This window comes from Pygocentrus nattereri, chromosome 13 (genome assembly GCF_015220715.1).
Source record: "Pygocentrus nattereri isolate fPygNat1 chromosome 13, fPygNat1.pri, whole genome shotgun sequence".
In the NCBI taxonomy this organism is placed as follows: domain Eukaryota; kingdom Metazoa; phylum Chordata; class Actinopteri; order Characiformes; family Serrasalmidae; genus Pygocentrus; species Pygocentrus nattereri.
Genome location: NC_051223.1, coordinates 24525656 through 24544969, shown reverse-complemented (window position 1 = coordinate 24544969; position 19314 = coordinate 24525656). Strand labels below are relative to the sequence as shown.

Here is a 19314-nt window from a genome sequence, read left to right as displayed (position 1 = left end):
CAGAACAGTAGATCTCATTCTCATTTGTTGCAGACAGTTGAAAAACATTAAGTGAGAATGTTTTCTTGAGATGTTCTTGATTTTTACTTTTGTAAAAAAGTAAGATTAACAGACATCTCCTAAATAGTCTGGGAATGTGACATGATGTAAATTAATTTCTATCTGGTGTCTCTCTATTAACCCCTAAAAACCAGCTTTATGATTGACCTATCACGCTCAGTTATTATTCTTATTATTCAGCAATTATTATACATTATTCAGTAATAGGGTTGAAAATACATAAGTGATGGTATTTTGTCAGTGTAATTTTGGATGATTTGTACTTGATTGAAACTGAATACTATATTTTATATTATTACATTATTACTTTCAAAGTGCTCATCACAGATTGTAAAAGATGTTCTCTCTTTTTTCCTTTGCATTCTTTTTCTTCATATCAGTTTAAAGAAAACTCTTACTTGATTTTTGTGCAGGAGCCAATTAGTTGATACATCGCTAACAGAAAGTTAAGAAAAGGCTCAAGAAAAGGCAGATTCACTAGTGTTGGCTGTGGTCAAACGTTATTTTCTTAACACTTTACTTGAACTCTGCTGTCTCTGTTGTGGAACCCACTTCAAATTTACACACACAGTCTTTTGACTTGGCACTTAAACAAAAAAGTGTATATTCATAAGCATAAAAGAAGATATTTAAGCTTAGCAAATTTTAGGCGTGCATCTTGTGGAGCTGTTCATTCCATATTAGTCTCTGTGTAATTGCTGTTCCTGCTGCTTTCAAGTCATCCTGAAACTGCTTTCTGGAGTGACTGCAGGCTTCTGTCTCGCTTTCCTATTTGCTTGTCTGAGAGTAAGTTTGGAAATCTTGCATGGTGCGCCTGTCCAGGGATAGTAAGTTATGGTTCCATGAATACTGCACTTACATATTACCAAACCAATTATACTGATTAAGATATAGATATACATAAGTGTGCATATACTTTATATATGTACTTTTTTGAATGTGGATGCTTTTAAACATTCATTCAAGCATATTTTTGTCTCCATACTTTATTACATACTCCATACTTACTCCATAGCAAGATTTTACTAGAATGTTTTTGCTAGTAGTTTTTTGTACAATTTCCTAATACAGTATGTAAGTCATGTAGTTACCAGTCAAGCATTGAAATGTGGGACTTGAAGTCTATTAAAATAATTTTTTCTCCATGTCTTTTTACCTTCTGTCTCTAGTTTTGTAAGCGAGGAACTGAAGTTTCTCAGGTTAAATCACTTCTGTATTTTTGTCTTCCTTTAGCTTGCTCTCTCTCTCTCTCTCGTACCTCCTTCTCTGATCTTTTTTTTTTTGCACATTTTTGCCCTGTCCTCCTCTTTTACAGGCTCATTTAGGCCTGTAGTGCTTCTTCTTGTTCTCCTTTGTCCTGTTGTTGTTTTCCTTTCATCCCTCCCTCTTGGCTGTATCTTTGCCCCGCCCTCTGTCCTCCTCCCTTCCTGTACTTGTTCCCCTGCTCCTGATGGCACGCTGAGTTTGGGAGTGCACGAGGGAGATGTCTTGCAAAGCCTGACAGGCGAACACACTCTCAAAAGAAGAAAGAGAGCAAGAGGGAGAGAGAGCACATTGCCAGCTAACACATTCTTGCACTTACGGTGCAAAACAAAGAAGATCTCCTAACAAGCTTTAGTTTGACCTCCAACACTAGAGGTAAGTGTGATTTCTTTTGGACAATGTATTCAACTTAGCAAAAGCCATAAATAAGCGTGCACTGGAGTATGGTTTTGGATGCAAGTGATGGAAGAGTAAGACTCTGCTGCATGACTGGGACCATTCTTTGCTACTTGGAGCTTTTCCTTGTGGGACAAATGAACAGGATTTGCACGGTGATGAGGCAACAGTATAAAAACTTTCCCCAGATGGCACACTGAACCTAATCCTGGTGTGTGACAAAAATATCCTAGCAAAATAACGAATCCCAGCATGATCCGAATTTTCCACATACCGCTGCCACTGTCTACTAATCTGAGTAAAATATGCACTTCAGCCAGAACAGTTAGAAACATCTAGTAAATGACAGATCATGACTTTCTACAGCACTTTGAGCAAATTTATAAAGGTTTTCAGAAACTCACTAATGATGCATAAGAGCTCAGCTGTAGTGTATTATAAAGATAAACAATATGTTTGTAATATGGCAATTCATTATTGAGGATAAATGATTAGCACAGGCCAGTGCTGAATCTAGGACAAGGATTCTTTAGGCATGCCATCACATAGCCCAGTTCAAATTGCCTCATTTCTGGAATTGGTTTGTGCACCAGGAGAGGGATAGATCCAAAAGAAATGTGTCAGTGATCACTGATTCTCTCAGTACATCATGAATGTCAGGATTTTGTGACACCAAAGGTAACCACACATTAAGACTGTAGAGGCAAGTGCAAAATCTTTCTCATATTGTTCTAGAAAATTCACCATTGAATGGATGAATCAGGCCAAATATGCCATCAAAGTCACATAGAAAAGAATTACTGCTAGCATTGCCTTCTCCTAAGCTGCACTTTGCAGGGACCCATGGTGAAAGACTGCTCTAAGGTCACGTGACAGTCAATGTTGTTCATATGGGTCAGACGTGTGGCTGACCAGAGTGATGTGCCACGTGGACTTCAAAGGCACTTCACTCACTCTCAGCTTTGATGTAAGGCTCAGGATCAGATTTAGCTCTGCTTTCTCCGTCCACCCAGAGGTATAATAAAAATCGAATTCTTGCAGCAACTGTCAACATTAAGAAAATTAATGCCGGAAACTGCGTTAAAATGAATATTCTGAATCCTCCTTTGACGCTGCTGGTGCCATTCAGATTCACATGCTACAGCACCTTTAATTAGCCCCTTGCACGCAGCATCAGGCCTGATGGAGTGTTTTTGTTTCAGTTGTTCAGACAGAATTGCAGCTCTCCACCCCTGAGAAAATCTCCCTTAAACACAATATTAAGTGCTCTAATATATAATAAAACTCATAATCTGTCAGAGTGAAAACAGTAATACATTTTTCACATAAAGGTTTTTTCCCATAAGCTTTTCACTTGCAGTGATGAACTGAATGTCTGCTACTGTTTAATCAGGAGCTGGAAACTTTCGCTGGTGCGTACCTTTCCTGCATAATCTGTAGACTTGTTGGTACAGGTATGTTACTGAATATTCAGGCTGCAAACTGACTGGATTGTTGTGGTTTACCCCCTATGTGTTTGCAGCTGAGTGAGGCAGGGTAGGGGGGAGAATGAAGTCAAACAATAAGGCCAACACAGGTGCAAGATTTCCACTGAACAAACTAAAGGTTCACTCCCTTTCACGCTCCAAACTGCTCAAGAGCAGCACCAGAGAATAAGTACCATACTTAAGGAACAATTAATATCAGTAAGGGTAGGCCTGAACAGTTGGGCGGCCCATACGACAGCCGGTTCTGGTGCTTTTTCATCAGGTACTTAGAGATATGCAGGCCACTACATCCCGCATTCAAGATCACTGTACCTCATCATTCACTAAGACATGGCAGCCTGCATGTACTGGCTATATGGTGAGAGCAGAGCACTTGGAAAAGCAGAAAGTGAGGAGTGAGGAGGAAAGATGAGGCAGGTGGATACTGGTGTGCAGCGGCTGATGAGGGTAGTGGTCTGCTATCAGATTGAAACAGTGCATATCCCATGTCTGCGGGTTCTCACAGAGCATATCATGCATATCAAGTGTAGATGAGGGCTTCAACATTGCATAGCTGCAGGTTTAAAGGGTGGGTATTCACTGTGGTTGAAAGTAGGTCACAGTGCAGCCCTAGTAACTGGACAATGACAAAGTTTTGTTGTTCTTTGATGTTTGAACCCATCGTATTTGTACAGAGCTTCTGAAAGGACATGAGGTTGTAGGAATAAATCTGGTACACACCTCAGTCTATTATGTGCTCATCAGATAATATCAGGCGAGCACCAGATACTACTGGGGGAGCACCAGATGCCATTTGGTGAATTTCAAATGTTATCAGGTAATGTTATCACCTATTTGATGAGCACATGTTAGTATGTTGTGCATACCAGATTTTTACCTAAATGAAAAACACCCCATCCTTTCAGTTGGGCCATAGATTTGAAATGAAACCATAGCCTTTAGGTTAAATTTCAGGCTAGTATGTTTAATTTGTAATTACAATTTGCATTTACATTTATACTGAGTAAACCATAAAGGAATCACAGATTTCTATACTTTTCTGTGAAACTGCACTCGCTCAACTTTTTTATTTTTTAATACATATTTGAGATTGAGTGAATGTGTTGAGATATGTAACCAAAATGTTAAAATAAACAGAGAACCTTAATAAAATACATTTTTAAAATTATTTTGTAATTTATTATTTAACATGCAAATCACCCTTCACATACTCAAGCAACAAATTAACAAAATTTTTAAATCATAAGATTCAGCAGATTTAAAACAGTCAAGCTTGAATGAAGCGAGCCTTGTAACCCTACTTTAACTAGTTAACCATCAGATATAGTCTCCTTAAAGTTTTTGCAAGCACACTAGTCCATTATCAAAACATGACATTACCAAACCACAGTGACAGGCCTTATTTACAAATTGAGAACCCTAGGAATATTGGTGAATCTTCCCAGGTGTGGCTGGCCTGCCAAAACATCCCATAGGGCCTAGAGGCAAATTTTCTGGGAAGTCATGACAGGCTCCTGGAGACCAACCAAGGAACTACAGGTCTCCATAGCTTCAGCAAAGGTCAGTGTTCATGACTCCACAGTAAGAAAGGAACTGAGGAAAAGTGACTTTCACAAAAGTCCAACAAGGAAGAAAACACTGCTAATCGAAAGGAACATCAATAATCATCTCACATTTGCCAAAAAAAAAACACCTGGACAATCCCTAAACCTTTTGAGACACTGTTCTGTGTATAGACTAGGCCAAAATGTAACATTTTACAGACATAGGTCACTTTATATGTCATACATCAAGTTCATTATTTCACAATAGGAACAATATCCAAACATTCAAATATGCTCATGATAGTAGGAAGGGGAGGGCATGTTTTACTGCCTCAGGATCTGCATAATTTGCTATTACTGAGAGAGCCACGAATTCTGTTCTTTTCTGTCAGAGAATTTTGAAGGAGAGCACCCATTAGTTGATGCTGAAACATCAGGTTGTGCAGCAAGAAAAAATAAATGCAGAAACTTCCAAAACAGGAAATCAGATCGACGTCTGAATGGCTGAAAAGAAACACTATTAATGCTTTGGAATGAACTTGTCAAAATACTGACCTGAATCCAATAGAGACAGGGCCATAAACAAGCAGTTTATAGAAGAAAACCTACCAATATATCAGAATTAAGGCAGCTCTGCAAAGAGTGCACTCTCATTCCTCCACAACCACGTGAAAGGCTGATATCAAATTATAGGAAATGTTGGTTGCAGGTGTTGCTGCTAAAGGTCATGAAGCAAGTTATGCACTTTAAGTAGATAGTGACTTTTACACAAGGGTGGTTTAATGTTGGATATTTCTGCTCCATAAATAAATGAAATCATAACAAAATTGTGTTTTTTGTGTGTAATATGGTTCTCTAAAAGTCATTATGACTATGATGCTGTAAAATAAATTAATCAAATACTTCTTCACAGCATTGTACATGGTTTGCCCAACTTCAGGGCACCATAAGCCATTGGAAGATGGCTCAGTTGTTCTTGGCCTGCTGTTCATGCACAGGAGAGCTAACAAACAGGATCTACAGTTCTGCATGTGGCATTTGCATCCGGACAAATACAAGGACATTTGAGCTTATCAGTAGCAAAAAACTTGCAGACCATGGAAGACCACCCTAATGAAGGACAAATTGCCACACATTAAGTGTCAAAGACTACACACAACAATGTAGTTTAAAATAAGATACAAACCGCTGGTGTGACTGAAGAACAGAAGAACAGGTTTTCTAAAAATAAACAAACAAACAAATAAATAAATAAAATTTGATATAGTTCTATATAAGACAATAATTAACCTGTAACTGTACTATGGAATGAGGATAAGAGGAACATGATCCATTGAAAACTACCTCATCTGTGAATCATGGTGTGAATGGGGCAATCATGGGCTGGAGGTTAGGGATCCAGCCTCATGACTGGAAGGTCGCCGGTTCGATCCCCATAGCCGACAGCACATGACTGCGGTGTCCTTGAGCAAGACACCTAACCCCCAACTGCCCCATGGTGTTTCATCTTTCGGTAGAACAGTAATGTGGCTGCATTACGAGCCTGACAGAGTAACAGCAGGGAAGATATTCACAGATATTTAGGCAGGCATCGATTTCAAAGGCTACAAATTCAAATTGTAGATGGGATTTGTAACTAAGTACTAAACAGTTTTGTTTAAGATTATGCTACTTAGGCCAATCACTCTAAGTATTAGTTAAAGAGTTTATGGCTCTAATTACTATCAGTGTTCATCCAGTGTTCATCCAAAACATGCAAATATCATCACATTGAAGCTGAGACTGTGCACTTGAACCTTATGTTCTTTGTTCAAATCCAAATCCAAAGCGCTGGAGTGCAAAGCCAAAACAAAAACTGTGAAACAGTCTAATTATTTCCAAACTTGTAGCTTACTTCCTACCAAACTTACAGGAATGGAACCAAATACTTCACCTTAGCAAAAGGAGAGAATAGAGTACTGACCTCAAGGATGAATGAAAAGTTTTGTCAGATGCCAGGGGCTGTGAAAGTTTAGAAAGCCATTAAGTTGTACCTTGAGGGTCACTCACCAGAGACATGACCCCTAACCAAACTCCTAAACACAGTCAAAGAAAACTTGCTTACTTTTATCCTGCTGCTGTGTACTCTACAGACTTTCAAACTTTTCTTTCCACAGCGTGTATATCAAGAGTCAGGCGCACTACCTACCGCAGTTTTGCCTTAGAGAACAAACAGGTTGACACATGCCTCTATGCCATTATACAGAGAGGTACTGAAGAGAACAGCAGATTGATAAACAGTAATTAAGTTGTGATGAAACCTACAGCATTTGTAATAATACTAGTGGATTTCTTGAAACTGTGGGGGAACGAGAATGGCAGGCATGAAGCTCAAAGGCATTTGGCCTTTTTTTGTTGACATTTCAGGTCTTCATAAAAAAGAAAAAGCTAGAAAACCATTTTTTTCTTTTGTTTCATTCTGTCTTTGGCTCACATCTCTCAAAATCAACACAGTAGAAGGTGAAGCTGGTGTCAGATGATCTGAGGAGAAGCAGCGGGATGCTAATGATTTGGAGCATGGCGTTCCCTGGAGAAGGAGAAAGCAATAACACTCTCGGCTTATGTAATGCATTTACAGTCAGCTCAGAGCAGATGCTGATAGAAGTGAGCTAACTTTTTGGCTGGGGCAAAGGCGCCGCTGAATGACTGCTGCAGGAGTAAACACGACCTTCAGACCTTGACATCCGCAGGAAGCAGAGAGAATTTCAACCAGTGCTATCAGATTTGAATGACCATGAACAGGGAGGGACAAACAAACAAGGGGTACAAGATGTAGACCAAAAAAAAAAGACTTACAAAACACCACACACACTCACAGTTATGTGTTAAGTGAGGTGATTATAGATGCAGACCAGCACCACACATCTTCCTCAGTAGTGAGTAGCAAGAAAAGGTCAGAGTAAACTCAAGTGAGCACATCAAAAGATTAGTGAGGGATTAGAGCCCCCTCAAAGCAGTGGCCCTCAAAAACCTTTGAACCTCTACAGGTTTTTCCATCTCTCTGCATCTTTAAGACCATGGGTTTAGACACCATATAGAGTGGTTTATTTCAAGCACAGTGAGATACAGAACAGTGTGAGTGGATTACTAGTGCATGTTCACCAAGTCACATGTTTCCAGAAGGGGGTGAATAATTTAGCTTGATCTGTGTTCATGAAGACACTTTGAGTTGTCAGGTTTATGGCTTGTATGTGCAATGTGTTCACTATTTTTTCAGCTGGAACTGGTGTTTTTATTACAGAGTCAATGGCCATATCTAGATAAACCAGTACTGAGGAATATTATGTTACACAGAGAGAGTGTGCATATAAATGGGACGTCCTATGAGAAGTCATATGCCCTGTTATAATGTAGCTTTTGCTCTCACAGGCCATCTCTGAATTTTACACATTTCATTGTCCTTCTTCTTTTTATCATATCTTTACTACTACTACTACTACTACTACTACTACTACTTTATTTTATTTAATACAGGGAGGGTTGTCCATTTATATATTTTGGGCCCCATAAAAGTTGAAATCTAAAAGCAAATAAAAGCATAAACCTAAAATAAAATTAAGAAAAAATTCCTCCATATTTTATTTAATATGTTACTTGACAAATTTAACTCGACTGAAAGGTAAAAGGTGTCATATTTTGGCACCCAAATGAAGATAATTCCAACAGGAAAATTAATGAAAATGCTTTCTTGCCAAATTCTGTAGCTGAGAATAGTAATAAAGTGTTACCATTCCTGCCAATTATTATATCTAGTGAGATTCTCATTCATTCTGAAGGTAAGTAGAGATATAATGTATACTGGTAACTGTTTCAGTAGAGCCTTACATATCTAATAAAAGCCAATGAATTTCTTTTTTATATTGTAATGCAACGTGGCACATTAATGCTACTGTTTTACTGGTGTACTTGACCTACTGTCAACATAGTCAAAGTGTGTCATTTGCTTAGTCTCCAAATGGAGACCTGCCCTCATCAGAGGTTGTCTGCACAGCTGGAGACAGTCATAACTGTGTCCTGCATGGAGTAATTTTCCATTTCTTCTAGCTCAGGAGCGTAATCCACATTATTGCTGTGTTTTTCTGTGTATACCAGAGAACACAATATTTGTGTAAAGTTCCTCACATTACTCGCTTTGTCCACTAACTGGTCTCATCTGTGTCAGTGTTCCTTGTTGAGAAATTAGGTTGCTCCAAAATTCAGTGGCAGTCGAAGAGTATCCATTTCAGAGAGTCAGTTCAGGAGGGCCTTTTGTCAGATTCATTTATTTAAGTAATCTGACAATAGCTCTTGTGTTTGAAAAATGAATGGCTTAATGGAAGCCATAAATTGTTCTATGCATATGTACATCTTATTCAAGTTAGCCTGAGATACCATTTTATAAGGTGCTTGCAAATCCTTGTCCCTATGCCTTCTTACCACATTAGGCTTTTGAAAAAAGATCAGAGCTAACATTTGCATAGTGCACTGAATGCTCTGGATTTCAATGTAATTTACTGCCACTGTTCTGCAAAAATGTGGCCCAGTGCAGGGCTTTGTTCAGCGGCACATTCACTCAAGCAAATTCTTCACATAAAGCCCTTTAAACAGAATCGACTTCACGGATACTGGCTGCTTTTTCCTCTAAACAAATCTGAACTGCACGAAGTTGCTTTGAAATGGCACATCAGAAAAGATCAAATATAAGGAATTGACCCCAGGTTAATTGCTGCTATGCAAACAATTACTCAACTGGAGAGGGAGCAGCGACTGGAATCTCAATTTGCTCTGAAATGAAGCAGATAAAGAGGTCTGATCATGTAATTGTCAGGAATAGTCAATCAATCAGCCAAAAACTTCTGTCAGGGCTTTGTTTCTCAAGGTCACAAGGCCTTTCTAAAAGGTCCTCATGAGCCTCTTCTTCATTTCAGAAGAGGATATGGCTCAGAACTAGTATTTGCTTGTTTACATAGCCAAAGGAAGATGGAACCAGAAACAAAATTACATGAAACGTGAAGTTAGACATTGTTTTTACACTGAACAAAGTGCTCCCTTATTTTTATTGTGTTCTGTGAGGAGCCACTAAACACTTTCACCTGGGTACCCCAGGTTGTGATGGAGTCAACACTGTTCCAGCACAAATATTTAAAAAGAATAAAAAGTGCTTCCACCCATGATGTTACTAGCTTTGGACTATTTCACTCCTGCATAGACTCTTCTTTTTCATTCTACATTAATCTTGCATGCACACTTGTAACTGGGGGATCACATGATCAATTTAAGCGAAAGACTACACCTCGACTCAGCCCAACATGGTAATGCACACCTTGTAGCCCAGACAACATGTTGCACAAGGCCAAAAACTCTCATGTGACTATGTGTGCTATGGAGCCCATGTCTGAAGTGATCAATGGTGTTAAACAGAGTTTCAAAACTGGCTTCACTGTTATTTCTACTTTGTCCATTTGGTTTAATTAAAAAGTGCCTGGTCTAAACTGAGGATGAAATATTAGCCTAGCGGGCAGGAAATTTGGCAACTGAGCACAGCAATGCTACTTGCAGAGTACACTGTTTCTGCTGCAGTTGTAATTTGCAAAAGAACAGATAATAATAGAAGTTCAGTGTCCCCAAAGCACACCCAAAACCACTTTAACCAGACCCAAGAAGGATTTTGACCCTCTCTGGAATAGTTTGGATGACTGAACCATAATTACTGTTGTGCATAAACAATATGTCTCAATATGACTGTGTTTAAAATACTTGGTCAAAATTCATTCCCTTGCAAGGTTCACAGCATTTTGTCTCACTCCTCAGCACATGTTCCAGATGATGCAGGTGTCTGGTGGTCGCGGGATTCCCCTGCTGGTGATGAGCGTTGGACTACTGTTGCTGGTTTGTGCAAAGTGGGCTGAGCCGTACAGGACACCTCACCCCGAGGAAGATCAGGACAGATATGATCCCAGAGATTACCACCAAGAAACAGATTACCATAGAGATAACAGGTACTGGTAATGAATTTTACATTATAATTTTATGTCATGTCTTGCAACTTTGAAGAAATTCATCATTGTAAAAATAGATAAATCCCACATTCTAAACTGTAAAATACCCCAAACACATCCATTTCTCTGTATTAATGCATAAAGTTATTAAACACCATTGTACTATCCATGTAGCAAACTTTTTCTCTGATAATGTTTAGCAGTCATGGCCTACTTTAAATAAACTACACAGTTTGGCAGAGGTTCTTATTTTACTTGTTCTTATATTAATAATACACTAAATTATTTATTAAATACTGGTATATTTTATGATATAGATGTTTTATTAAAGTAATAAGCCACTTACATTACAGAGACTTTACTGCATTTAAAGGTTAACAACACCCCTTTATCGTAGTAAAATCACTCTGACACACAACATTGAGAGGCTTATTGCTGTAATAATGCAGTTCTATAATAATCCCTCTTCCATGTCATTATTGCATGCTAATGAAGCTGAGGATGCAAAGATAGTGATAAGTTTTTGTCTCCTGCAGTGAAAGGAGGAGAACAGAGTGCAGGCGATGTTGTGATCCAGTGGAGGAACCACTCCAGTATGGCAGCAATTACCCACAATACCAGGTGGTTCCACAGATAAACATCACTATCCTCAAAGGTACAAAGTTTACGCCTTACAAAAATACCTTGTTTAAATCTCCAGGACTGGTACAGTAGATAAAAAAAACATTCCATCACTGCAATCCAATCGTGAAATGCATTGTCTGTCTATAACCATTTTGCTCAGCTAAGTGGATTGATTTAGCACAGAATACTGCTTTTTTATGCTGAAAAGCTCTGTGTTAACGCAAAAATAGCATCACAGCCTGTGTAATTTCACCACTTATGGTCTAACCAAAAAGAATAGGGGACAATAAGTCAGAGTGTGAATGGTTGTGCAGGACCCTCAGAGAGAAAATGGACACTTCATTGTCCAGAAACTCTCTGGCAGAGCCAACCAGATTTTTAAAATAAAGTTTTTACGGCTATTGGACCAGTTACACAATAGCTATCATAACACGTTTAGTTGTCTTGAGTGCATTTTGACTGCAACATAAATTGTTCATAAAGGTTCCTGCTCTTACATAATCTGTGTAATGTGATATTTAATCAGAGCTGCTCCTGAAGCCTGTTAAAGGAATAGTTTGGTAAAAAATCTAATTTTTCCTTATCTCAAATAGAGTCTATCAGCCAAGACATATTTGGTGTCTGAATTTAACTTTCTTTAGATTTTCAATGGAGCTATGAGGTAATAGCTAAAAAGTAATAGAGGCTTAAGCCTAAACTAATGACACTGTGCAAACTGCATTCAAATAAGTTATATTTTGTGAGACTATATGACATACTGTTCTGTATAAAAATGGATAAAAGTGTGTTGCACAGAAAAACAGTAGCAGTAACAGAAACCACTGCATGTACTTGTTTGTTTTTTTTTTTTTAAGATAATATCATACATTATCAGAAATTCAGGCATTAGAAATGCAATTAACATAATTCTAAATTGTGAGTGGTAAACTTCTATTACTTGTTAGCTAGATTTATAGCTCCAATGCAGAACTAAAGCCAGTAGCCTTGAAGCTACAATGCCAAACAAAAGACGCAAACTCTGGATACCAACACCACCAGTTTTGGGTAAGAATTGAACTGTGTAACTTTGTTTTTCACTACGCTATTCCTTCATTGCTCCTTTGTTTTTTCCACCAATCTATTCCTTTATTGCTCCTTTTCCAAACAGGGGAAAAGGGAGAAGTTGGCCAGCGAGGGTCCTATGGGAAAACAGGCAAGAACGGGCAGATGGGCCCAAGAGGACCTCATGGCTTGAAAGGCACCAAGGGCAGCATAGGAACTCCAGGAGAACCCTGCAAGTCCTACTACGCTGCTTTCTCTGTCGGCCGCAAGAAGGCTCTGCACAGCAATGACTACTACCAGACCCTGGTGTTTGATACTGAGCTGGTCAACCTGTACGGTCACTTTAACATGTTCACAGGAAAGTTCTTCTGCTATGTGTCAGGGATTTACTTCTTCAGCCTGAATGTGCACACGTGGAACCAGAAGGAGACGTACCTGCACGTGATGAAGAACGAGCAGGAGATGGCCATCCTGTACGCCCAGCCCAGTGATCGCTCCATCATGCAGAGCCAGAGCCTGATGCTGGAGCTGGAAAGAGATGACGAAGTGTGGGTACGACTCTTTAAGGGCGAGAGAGAAAACGCTGTATTCAGTGATGACTTTGACACTTACATTACATTCAGCGGCCACCTCATCAAACCCAAGAGTGAAGGCTAGCAGACCTCTGTGATGTGTCTACAGGCATAAAACACATCCAAGTATATTTGCATTGAATAACTGAAATAACATCTTGTTGCTTACTTCTTGTATCATTTATATTGGACATGTAGTAGGCTATGTAAGAGTAGCCCCTCTCAAATAATATAACATTATTATCCACCAATCTGAGTATGACGTGAACAAAGGTATGAGAAAAATATCAGAGGCTTTGGGAGCATAACGTTGAATCAAGGACCAAATTTAATGACTTTCATTAGGTCCATTATAGTGGTGTTGCGGAGTTAGTGGTTGGCATTGAGTGACAAATTCATTGTTGTCTGGAAGCTGGAAGTTTGGAACTGATTTTGCTGGATACACAAACACTGCAAGAGGATAACAGGATTCAGTAACATGCATCAATTAAACGCATATACAACTCTTGAATATAACCTACAGTACTGTGCAAAAGTCAGAGCCCACCCTTTGTTTATTAAATTTATAGTTAAAATGGTGATTAAACATGAGTTATTCACTTTGCAGAAATGATTGGGTATAACTTTATCCAGCTACATAAGAATGGGGAAAGTCAAATAAGTTTCTAAAAGTTAAAAAAATTATTAAAAGATATTTAGTGATTGCGACTTCTATGTAATTTTCTGTTATATATGCACGCTACTTTTTTCTGGTGTTGAAAAAGGAATAATTGAAAAAAAAAGTTTTATTTTGAGTCGAAATAAATCAAACAAATGAATAAATAAATGAAGGGTGGTGTTGCACAATAGTGAATATCAATAAAAATTGAGCTCTTTAAAAGAATCAATTAAAGATACACTCAGCTTCAAATTTTGCTAAACAGGAAATATTGAGGTTTGTGTTATAAAAGAGATCAAATCAAGCCTCTGAATAATTAAAATAACCTAAAATAACTTAGCACATGCAAACTCACTGCCAGTCTAGACTGTGTTTTTCTTGCTGCATCATCTTGCACTAGTCTATAAAATGCTATGGTGAAGTTCAAATCAAAAAAGGTGCTCTAGTCAATGACGATACAGTTTGATGGTGCTGTTGAACATTTGAAATATGCACATATTCTATTTTCTATAACTGTATTTTTTTATTCTCAGAATTGGTATGTTTACAGTGTCTGTAAGCTTGTAAGGGACTTGAATTATACATAATGTAAACGATGCAAATGAAATTTTACATAATAATATTAAAAAAAACTCATTTTAATCTGTTTTGAACTTGGATTACTGATAACGTTTCACTGAGGAACATTAAGGGGTGTATTATGAAAGGGTTTGTTGATTCATAAAAATGAATCAGAGTATAGTAGGTGATGATGGCCCTGAGTGAACTTTGGTCTTTCTGTCCATGGCACTCTACAGGAATGAATTAAGAGTGGAGAAAGAGGCCTCATGAGGAAGCACTTTTAATGTCAGCAGCTGTAAATGTTTTTCCACTCACTGATATTATAGAAAAGACTTCATGTGTTGCAGGCCAGTATTGTTGCATCGAGTTGAACATTCAAAAGCAATGTAAACAAATATGATGTACAAATTAAGATGATGCAAATATATCTAATAAAAGCATAAAGAAATACTAAAAAACAGCTTAGTGTAGACTTTTTGCATAAGAGGGTGTCTTTGGCTGTGTGTGGGTGTGTCGTTATTTCCACTGGCCTGGTTGGATTTAGAAATGTACTTGACCCAGAGGAATTTTCTGGGCTGAGAAGTGTGTGCAATTGCGACTGGTCCAAATCCTTCACACTCTCTTCGCTCAGAGCGCAGCGACGCATACCTCTCAACATACTTTGAGCCATATTCAGGGGCAGGCATTCACCTTTGACTTTAACTGCTGTGCGTACAATACAGTAGCTTTGTTCTCACCGTTATCTGTGACAGATTGATAATCGTCATTAATGCTTTTTCTCAACTCGCATGGCGCTCTCACTTTGAGTTTTACGACAGTCATTAAGACATATATTACAATGATGTATCACAGCCAAGCATGTAATGTGATGAGTTTAAGAGAATTTGGGTAAACAGAGCGCTGATGCAGTCCAGATGTCCATGCTGTGTCTGAAAATGATCTACTACATACTGCAGTTCTGTGTATTGGAATCTGGCATAACTTAATTTTAATAGCACCACTGAAATCTATGCTCTAAAAGAGAGCTCATGAATCTGTTTTAACCTCCTATGTGCTTTTAAAGCATAATGTATGCTATAGAAATACTTTATGTAATCTGCAGCAAGACTCTGTCACCCTCTTGTGGTTACTTAAATTGTGACAACAGGTTTTTGCTGAACAGTCATCTTTCGTCTTTGACTGACAGCCCGTTGTGAAACACCTGTACACCAGTCTTAATTCTAAGTCTAATAAGTTAAACTTAGAGATGTTTCAACTCAAAAGTAAATAAATGAAGGGCGGTATCTAACCTTTGCACAGCACAGGTACTATTTTAGTCCCTCACAGGACCCTAGTCATTGATGCTCTAAGGCTCTAACTCTCACTGAAGTCACCCTCACTATGTGTGTATGTGTGTATATATATATATATATATATATATATATATACACATAGTGAGGGTGACTCCAGTGAGAGTTAGATTTTTATATATATATATATAAAATTAGATTTTACATAAAGATTTTAGATAAAGTTAGATTTTATATATATATATATACACACACACACACAAGTAAAAATCTCAAATTATTTTTGCCCAAACAACTCTTTTTGCTACTTTGTAACAACAAATTTAATCAAACTGATGAAAGCAGCATCACATCTGCAGGAAATTTGCTTTCTTATGATATGCATCTAACGTCAAAACATGCAATTTTTCTACATTTAATCAGCCACAGGCAATATTAATGAAGCATTTTAGTATGTCTATGTCACTCTATTGCTAAAAATATGACCTGGGTCTGGTTTTGCTTGTTTGTGTCACCTATGAAAAACAGAATGTGAGTCCACATAGAGAAAGCAAAAGAATGTAGCAATAAGCCACTGAAGACAAAACAAGAGAAAGTCTATATGCACTTAGAATGCAGGCTAATTCAAATCCAACCAGTGACACCCTTCCTATAAAGTATACGATCATGCAAAACAGGCATAACTCGTTGCACAGTGAAGATGACACAACCAAATTAAAATGGGACAACTGAAATTTGCACAACAAAGTCAAGGACAAACAATACCAGCATATTAAAAATCGAATAAACCGTCCATCAAAATTGATAAGAAGGTATGTTTATGGCCTCTATTTCACCGTTGATGACCTTTGTGCATGGAGACATATGCTTTCACAATTTGACAAAGGCTATTTAATGATTTTAGCAAAAGAGCCTTGTTAAGTATCAAATTTACAAAACATTGATGAGACTAAAGCAACCACATTTGTAACACAAGTTGACAGTTTTAAACAGCAACAAATGCTAAGCACTGGCTGGCTAAGAAAATAAAGTGGGCCTTGGGACTGGTCCGTTGGGCTACCTCATGTTCAGGAATGACACAAAGAGCTTTAAAATTTTGATTGCCCAGAAATACGACGACAACGCTCATGGGTGACTTCATTCAGAAAATTTCATTCTCCTAACCCCTTAAAAACTCAGGTTTATTACATACTAAAGCTATGAATTCAGTAATTACAGGGACTTCAATGCTAACTGGTTGAGCTATACTTATGTTATAGAAGCATGTAAAACTTTGGGCCTGCTAGTGGACCCTTACCTTTTCAGGGGTTAAAAATGCAGTTTAAAAGACTTTTTCCACACTTTATTGGATAGATTTGTGATCAATCTGGGCTTGTGGCTAGGTGCCTAAGAGAAGGATATGCTATTTAGCAAGTTGCCGTGACTGTTGTCAGTTAAACACATGACTTTTCCTGATTAGATATGTTTTATGCTTAAGGCCCTTTGCCACGCAGGGCTCCAAGGCGCTCACCCAAGGTGCCCTGAGGCAGATCTGGCCATGGGACCCTTAATATGTCTACTGGACCGCATATATCGCTCATATAACCATGAACACTCAAAGAACTGATTAATTAGGTGAGTGATTAAAGGGTTCTTTGCATCATGAAAGGGATCATCAGACTGATGGAAAATGTACTTGAATGTGCTATAGAAAAGAGTCCTATATGGCACCAAAAGAGGTCTTCTACTGTTACAAGCTTGACATCATAACAAAAGAAGAACTCTTTTGGATGCTAAATATAACCATTTTCAAAAAGGTTCTATATAGAACCATTTAAAGCACATTCTCAATCAGTCTGAAGAAAGCTACCATGATGCAAAGAATCATTTACAGTAATCATGCGGGTTCTTTGATTGTTCATGGTCCTAAATAGAACCATTTCTTTACTAAAGAATCAAAGGATCATCTTTTTAAAGAGTGTAAAAAACAGAGAGAAAACAAAATTTTTTGTTTGTAGTTGCTACAACAGCTAAGGACAAAGTGTATTAATATTTCAATAGATAGTCATAGATAGTCGTACGTGGCTTACTTCCAAGAACATGATGAACAAAGTCATGCATGCATCCATGATGATTTTCTGTAATGTTAACTTGCTAGCTATGCTCCAGGACCCATGGCATTGCCCAATAACCTGGAAATACCTTAAATCTCATTTACTTTTAATGAGGAGGAAGTACATTCTGGAACCTTCATGAAAAGAGAGACTTATACCATTTATGGACATAAAGCCATGGATCAAAGGCCTCCGTTTTTGACACACAGTGTTCCCCACAGGCTGCCTTTGCAGTCTGGCTAAACTAGGCTGCTTTGTCTTTTTCAAAATATTGCTCTGGGTAAATAAAATTGCACAACAAAAGTAGATAATACTTTGGTAGGCCAACCTTCTGCATAGTACTGAAATTACTGGTCATAGTCAAGTCAGCATTTTATTAACATTAAAAAATATCTAGGTTGAAATCCTAGAGCTAGCTGGTCAAGTTGCAGCAAGATAATGTAAAGACATTTGATGCTTGGCAGTAGTTTCAGTGTCCAGTCCATTAAGAACAGGTGCTGATGTGTGCTTCTCTCCTGATGAGCCTTTATCTAGATGATAATGGGCCATCAGATGGGATAAAAGGGCCCGAAAGCAGGCTTGCTCCACAAGCAAGCTTTTTCTGCAGACTCAACAACACAGGCCCACTTTCCAGTGCTTTTAGCTTCCTTTTAGGTGTCTTCTGAGAGCGCTTTTCGTTTAAGCCAGTTAAGCTAATGCTAACTCTGTGCATCTGTGTTGCTGATCCTCTTTGACAGAGAGAGAGAGAGAGAGATGAATCAGATGCTGGGTGGTGATAGCAGTGGAAGTTACTGCTTGGCTAGCTCTATGGTGAGTAAATTTATGTTTGGCTTCTGGTCTTGGCTCTCCTACAGCCTCTCAAATTAGATTTTCAGTGCAAGCCCTGGAGCACTGCCACTTAGCCACTAGCAAGAATGAGCTGCAAATGTTACACAGAAAAAGAAAAAAAAAGAAAAGACATCTCTTTCTCTGATTCTTCATCTCGTCCCCTTGATGAAGATACGTAATTTGATTTTAAAACTTTTTACTAGTGAGCCAAGATCAAATGCGGTATAAATAAGGCATGAAGCTATATTAGCAGCTCTGAGAAAAAAAAATCAACAGAAGGGCTAAAGAAAGCCCAGAGCCAAGCAAAATGCACAGTTGAGTGAAATGGCCGGAAACATTGATGGTTCTGCTGAACGGAGCACATACAGGCTGAAATCGATCAGTCAGAAATCATTTCCTCTGATTAAGTTTCTATCTCCAGTGTGTGCTCATGGTCATATAGCCTGGATGTTTTTATTGTTTTTAATTTCATTTTTTCTATATACAGTTTTCAAATATTCACTTTCTGATTTTATATATCAGTCCATCAGCTCACAAATGCATAAACAGAGGTACAAATATTGGCAAAAGAAATATTGGCAGCGGTCCCACACTGGGTGGAAAACCCTTTTTATTAACAGTAGGTAGAATTGTGTGGGTCAGAAGTCCAGAAGAAACAGTACACTATGTCTGGAAAAGATGATCTGTACAACAAATGTTATCTTGTAGAACTTAACAACAGGTACAAAAAATGTAAAAGGGGCAAAAGTTTTTAAATGACTTGATTGTAGCCAGTTTGAAATACCCTCTGATATTTGGGGGTCCCCATGTTGGCTGGCTACTCCGGCGTTGGCAGTCTGTTAACTTACTTGCTTTAGCAGTACTGATGTTAGTTTCAAAGG

The 19314-nt window shown here is 38.2% G+C and overlaps 1 protein-coding gene across 1 annotated transcript; it reads left to right on the top strand.

The window, feature by feature from the left end:
• Positions 1–1499: 1499 nt before the first annotated feature.
• Positions 1500–14304, top strand: c1qtnf1 (C1q and TNF related 1). The gene is made up of 4 exons (XM_017710996.2): positions 1500–1698; positions 10580–10767; positions 11304–11422; positions 12539–14304. The coding sequence occupies exons 2-4, from the start codon at positions 10583–10585 to the stop codon at positions 13087–13089; spliced, it is 855 nt and encodes a 284-aa protein (XP_017566485.2). The 5' UTR covers positions 1500–1698; positions 10580–10582; the 3' UTR covers positions 13090–14304.
• Positions 14305–19314: the final 5010 nt, after the last annotated feature.

Excerpts from the sequence above, each read along its gene's own strand:
- c1qtnf1 (XM_017710996.2), top strand. The coding sequence starts at position 10,583 with ATGTTCCAGATGATGCAGGTGTCTGGTGGTCGCGGGATTCCCCTGCTG. Across the intron at positions 10,768-11,303 it reads GATTACCATAGAGATAACAG|TGAAAGGAGGAGAACAGAGT; the intron begins GTACTGGTAATG and ends TGTCTCCTGCAG. Across the intron at positions 11,423-12,538 it reads AAACATCACTATCCTCAAAG|GGGAAAAGGGAGAAGTTGGC; the intron begins GTACAAAGTTTA and ends TTTTCCAAACAG.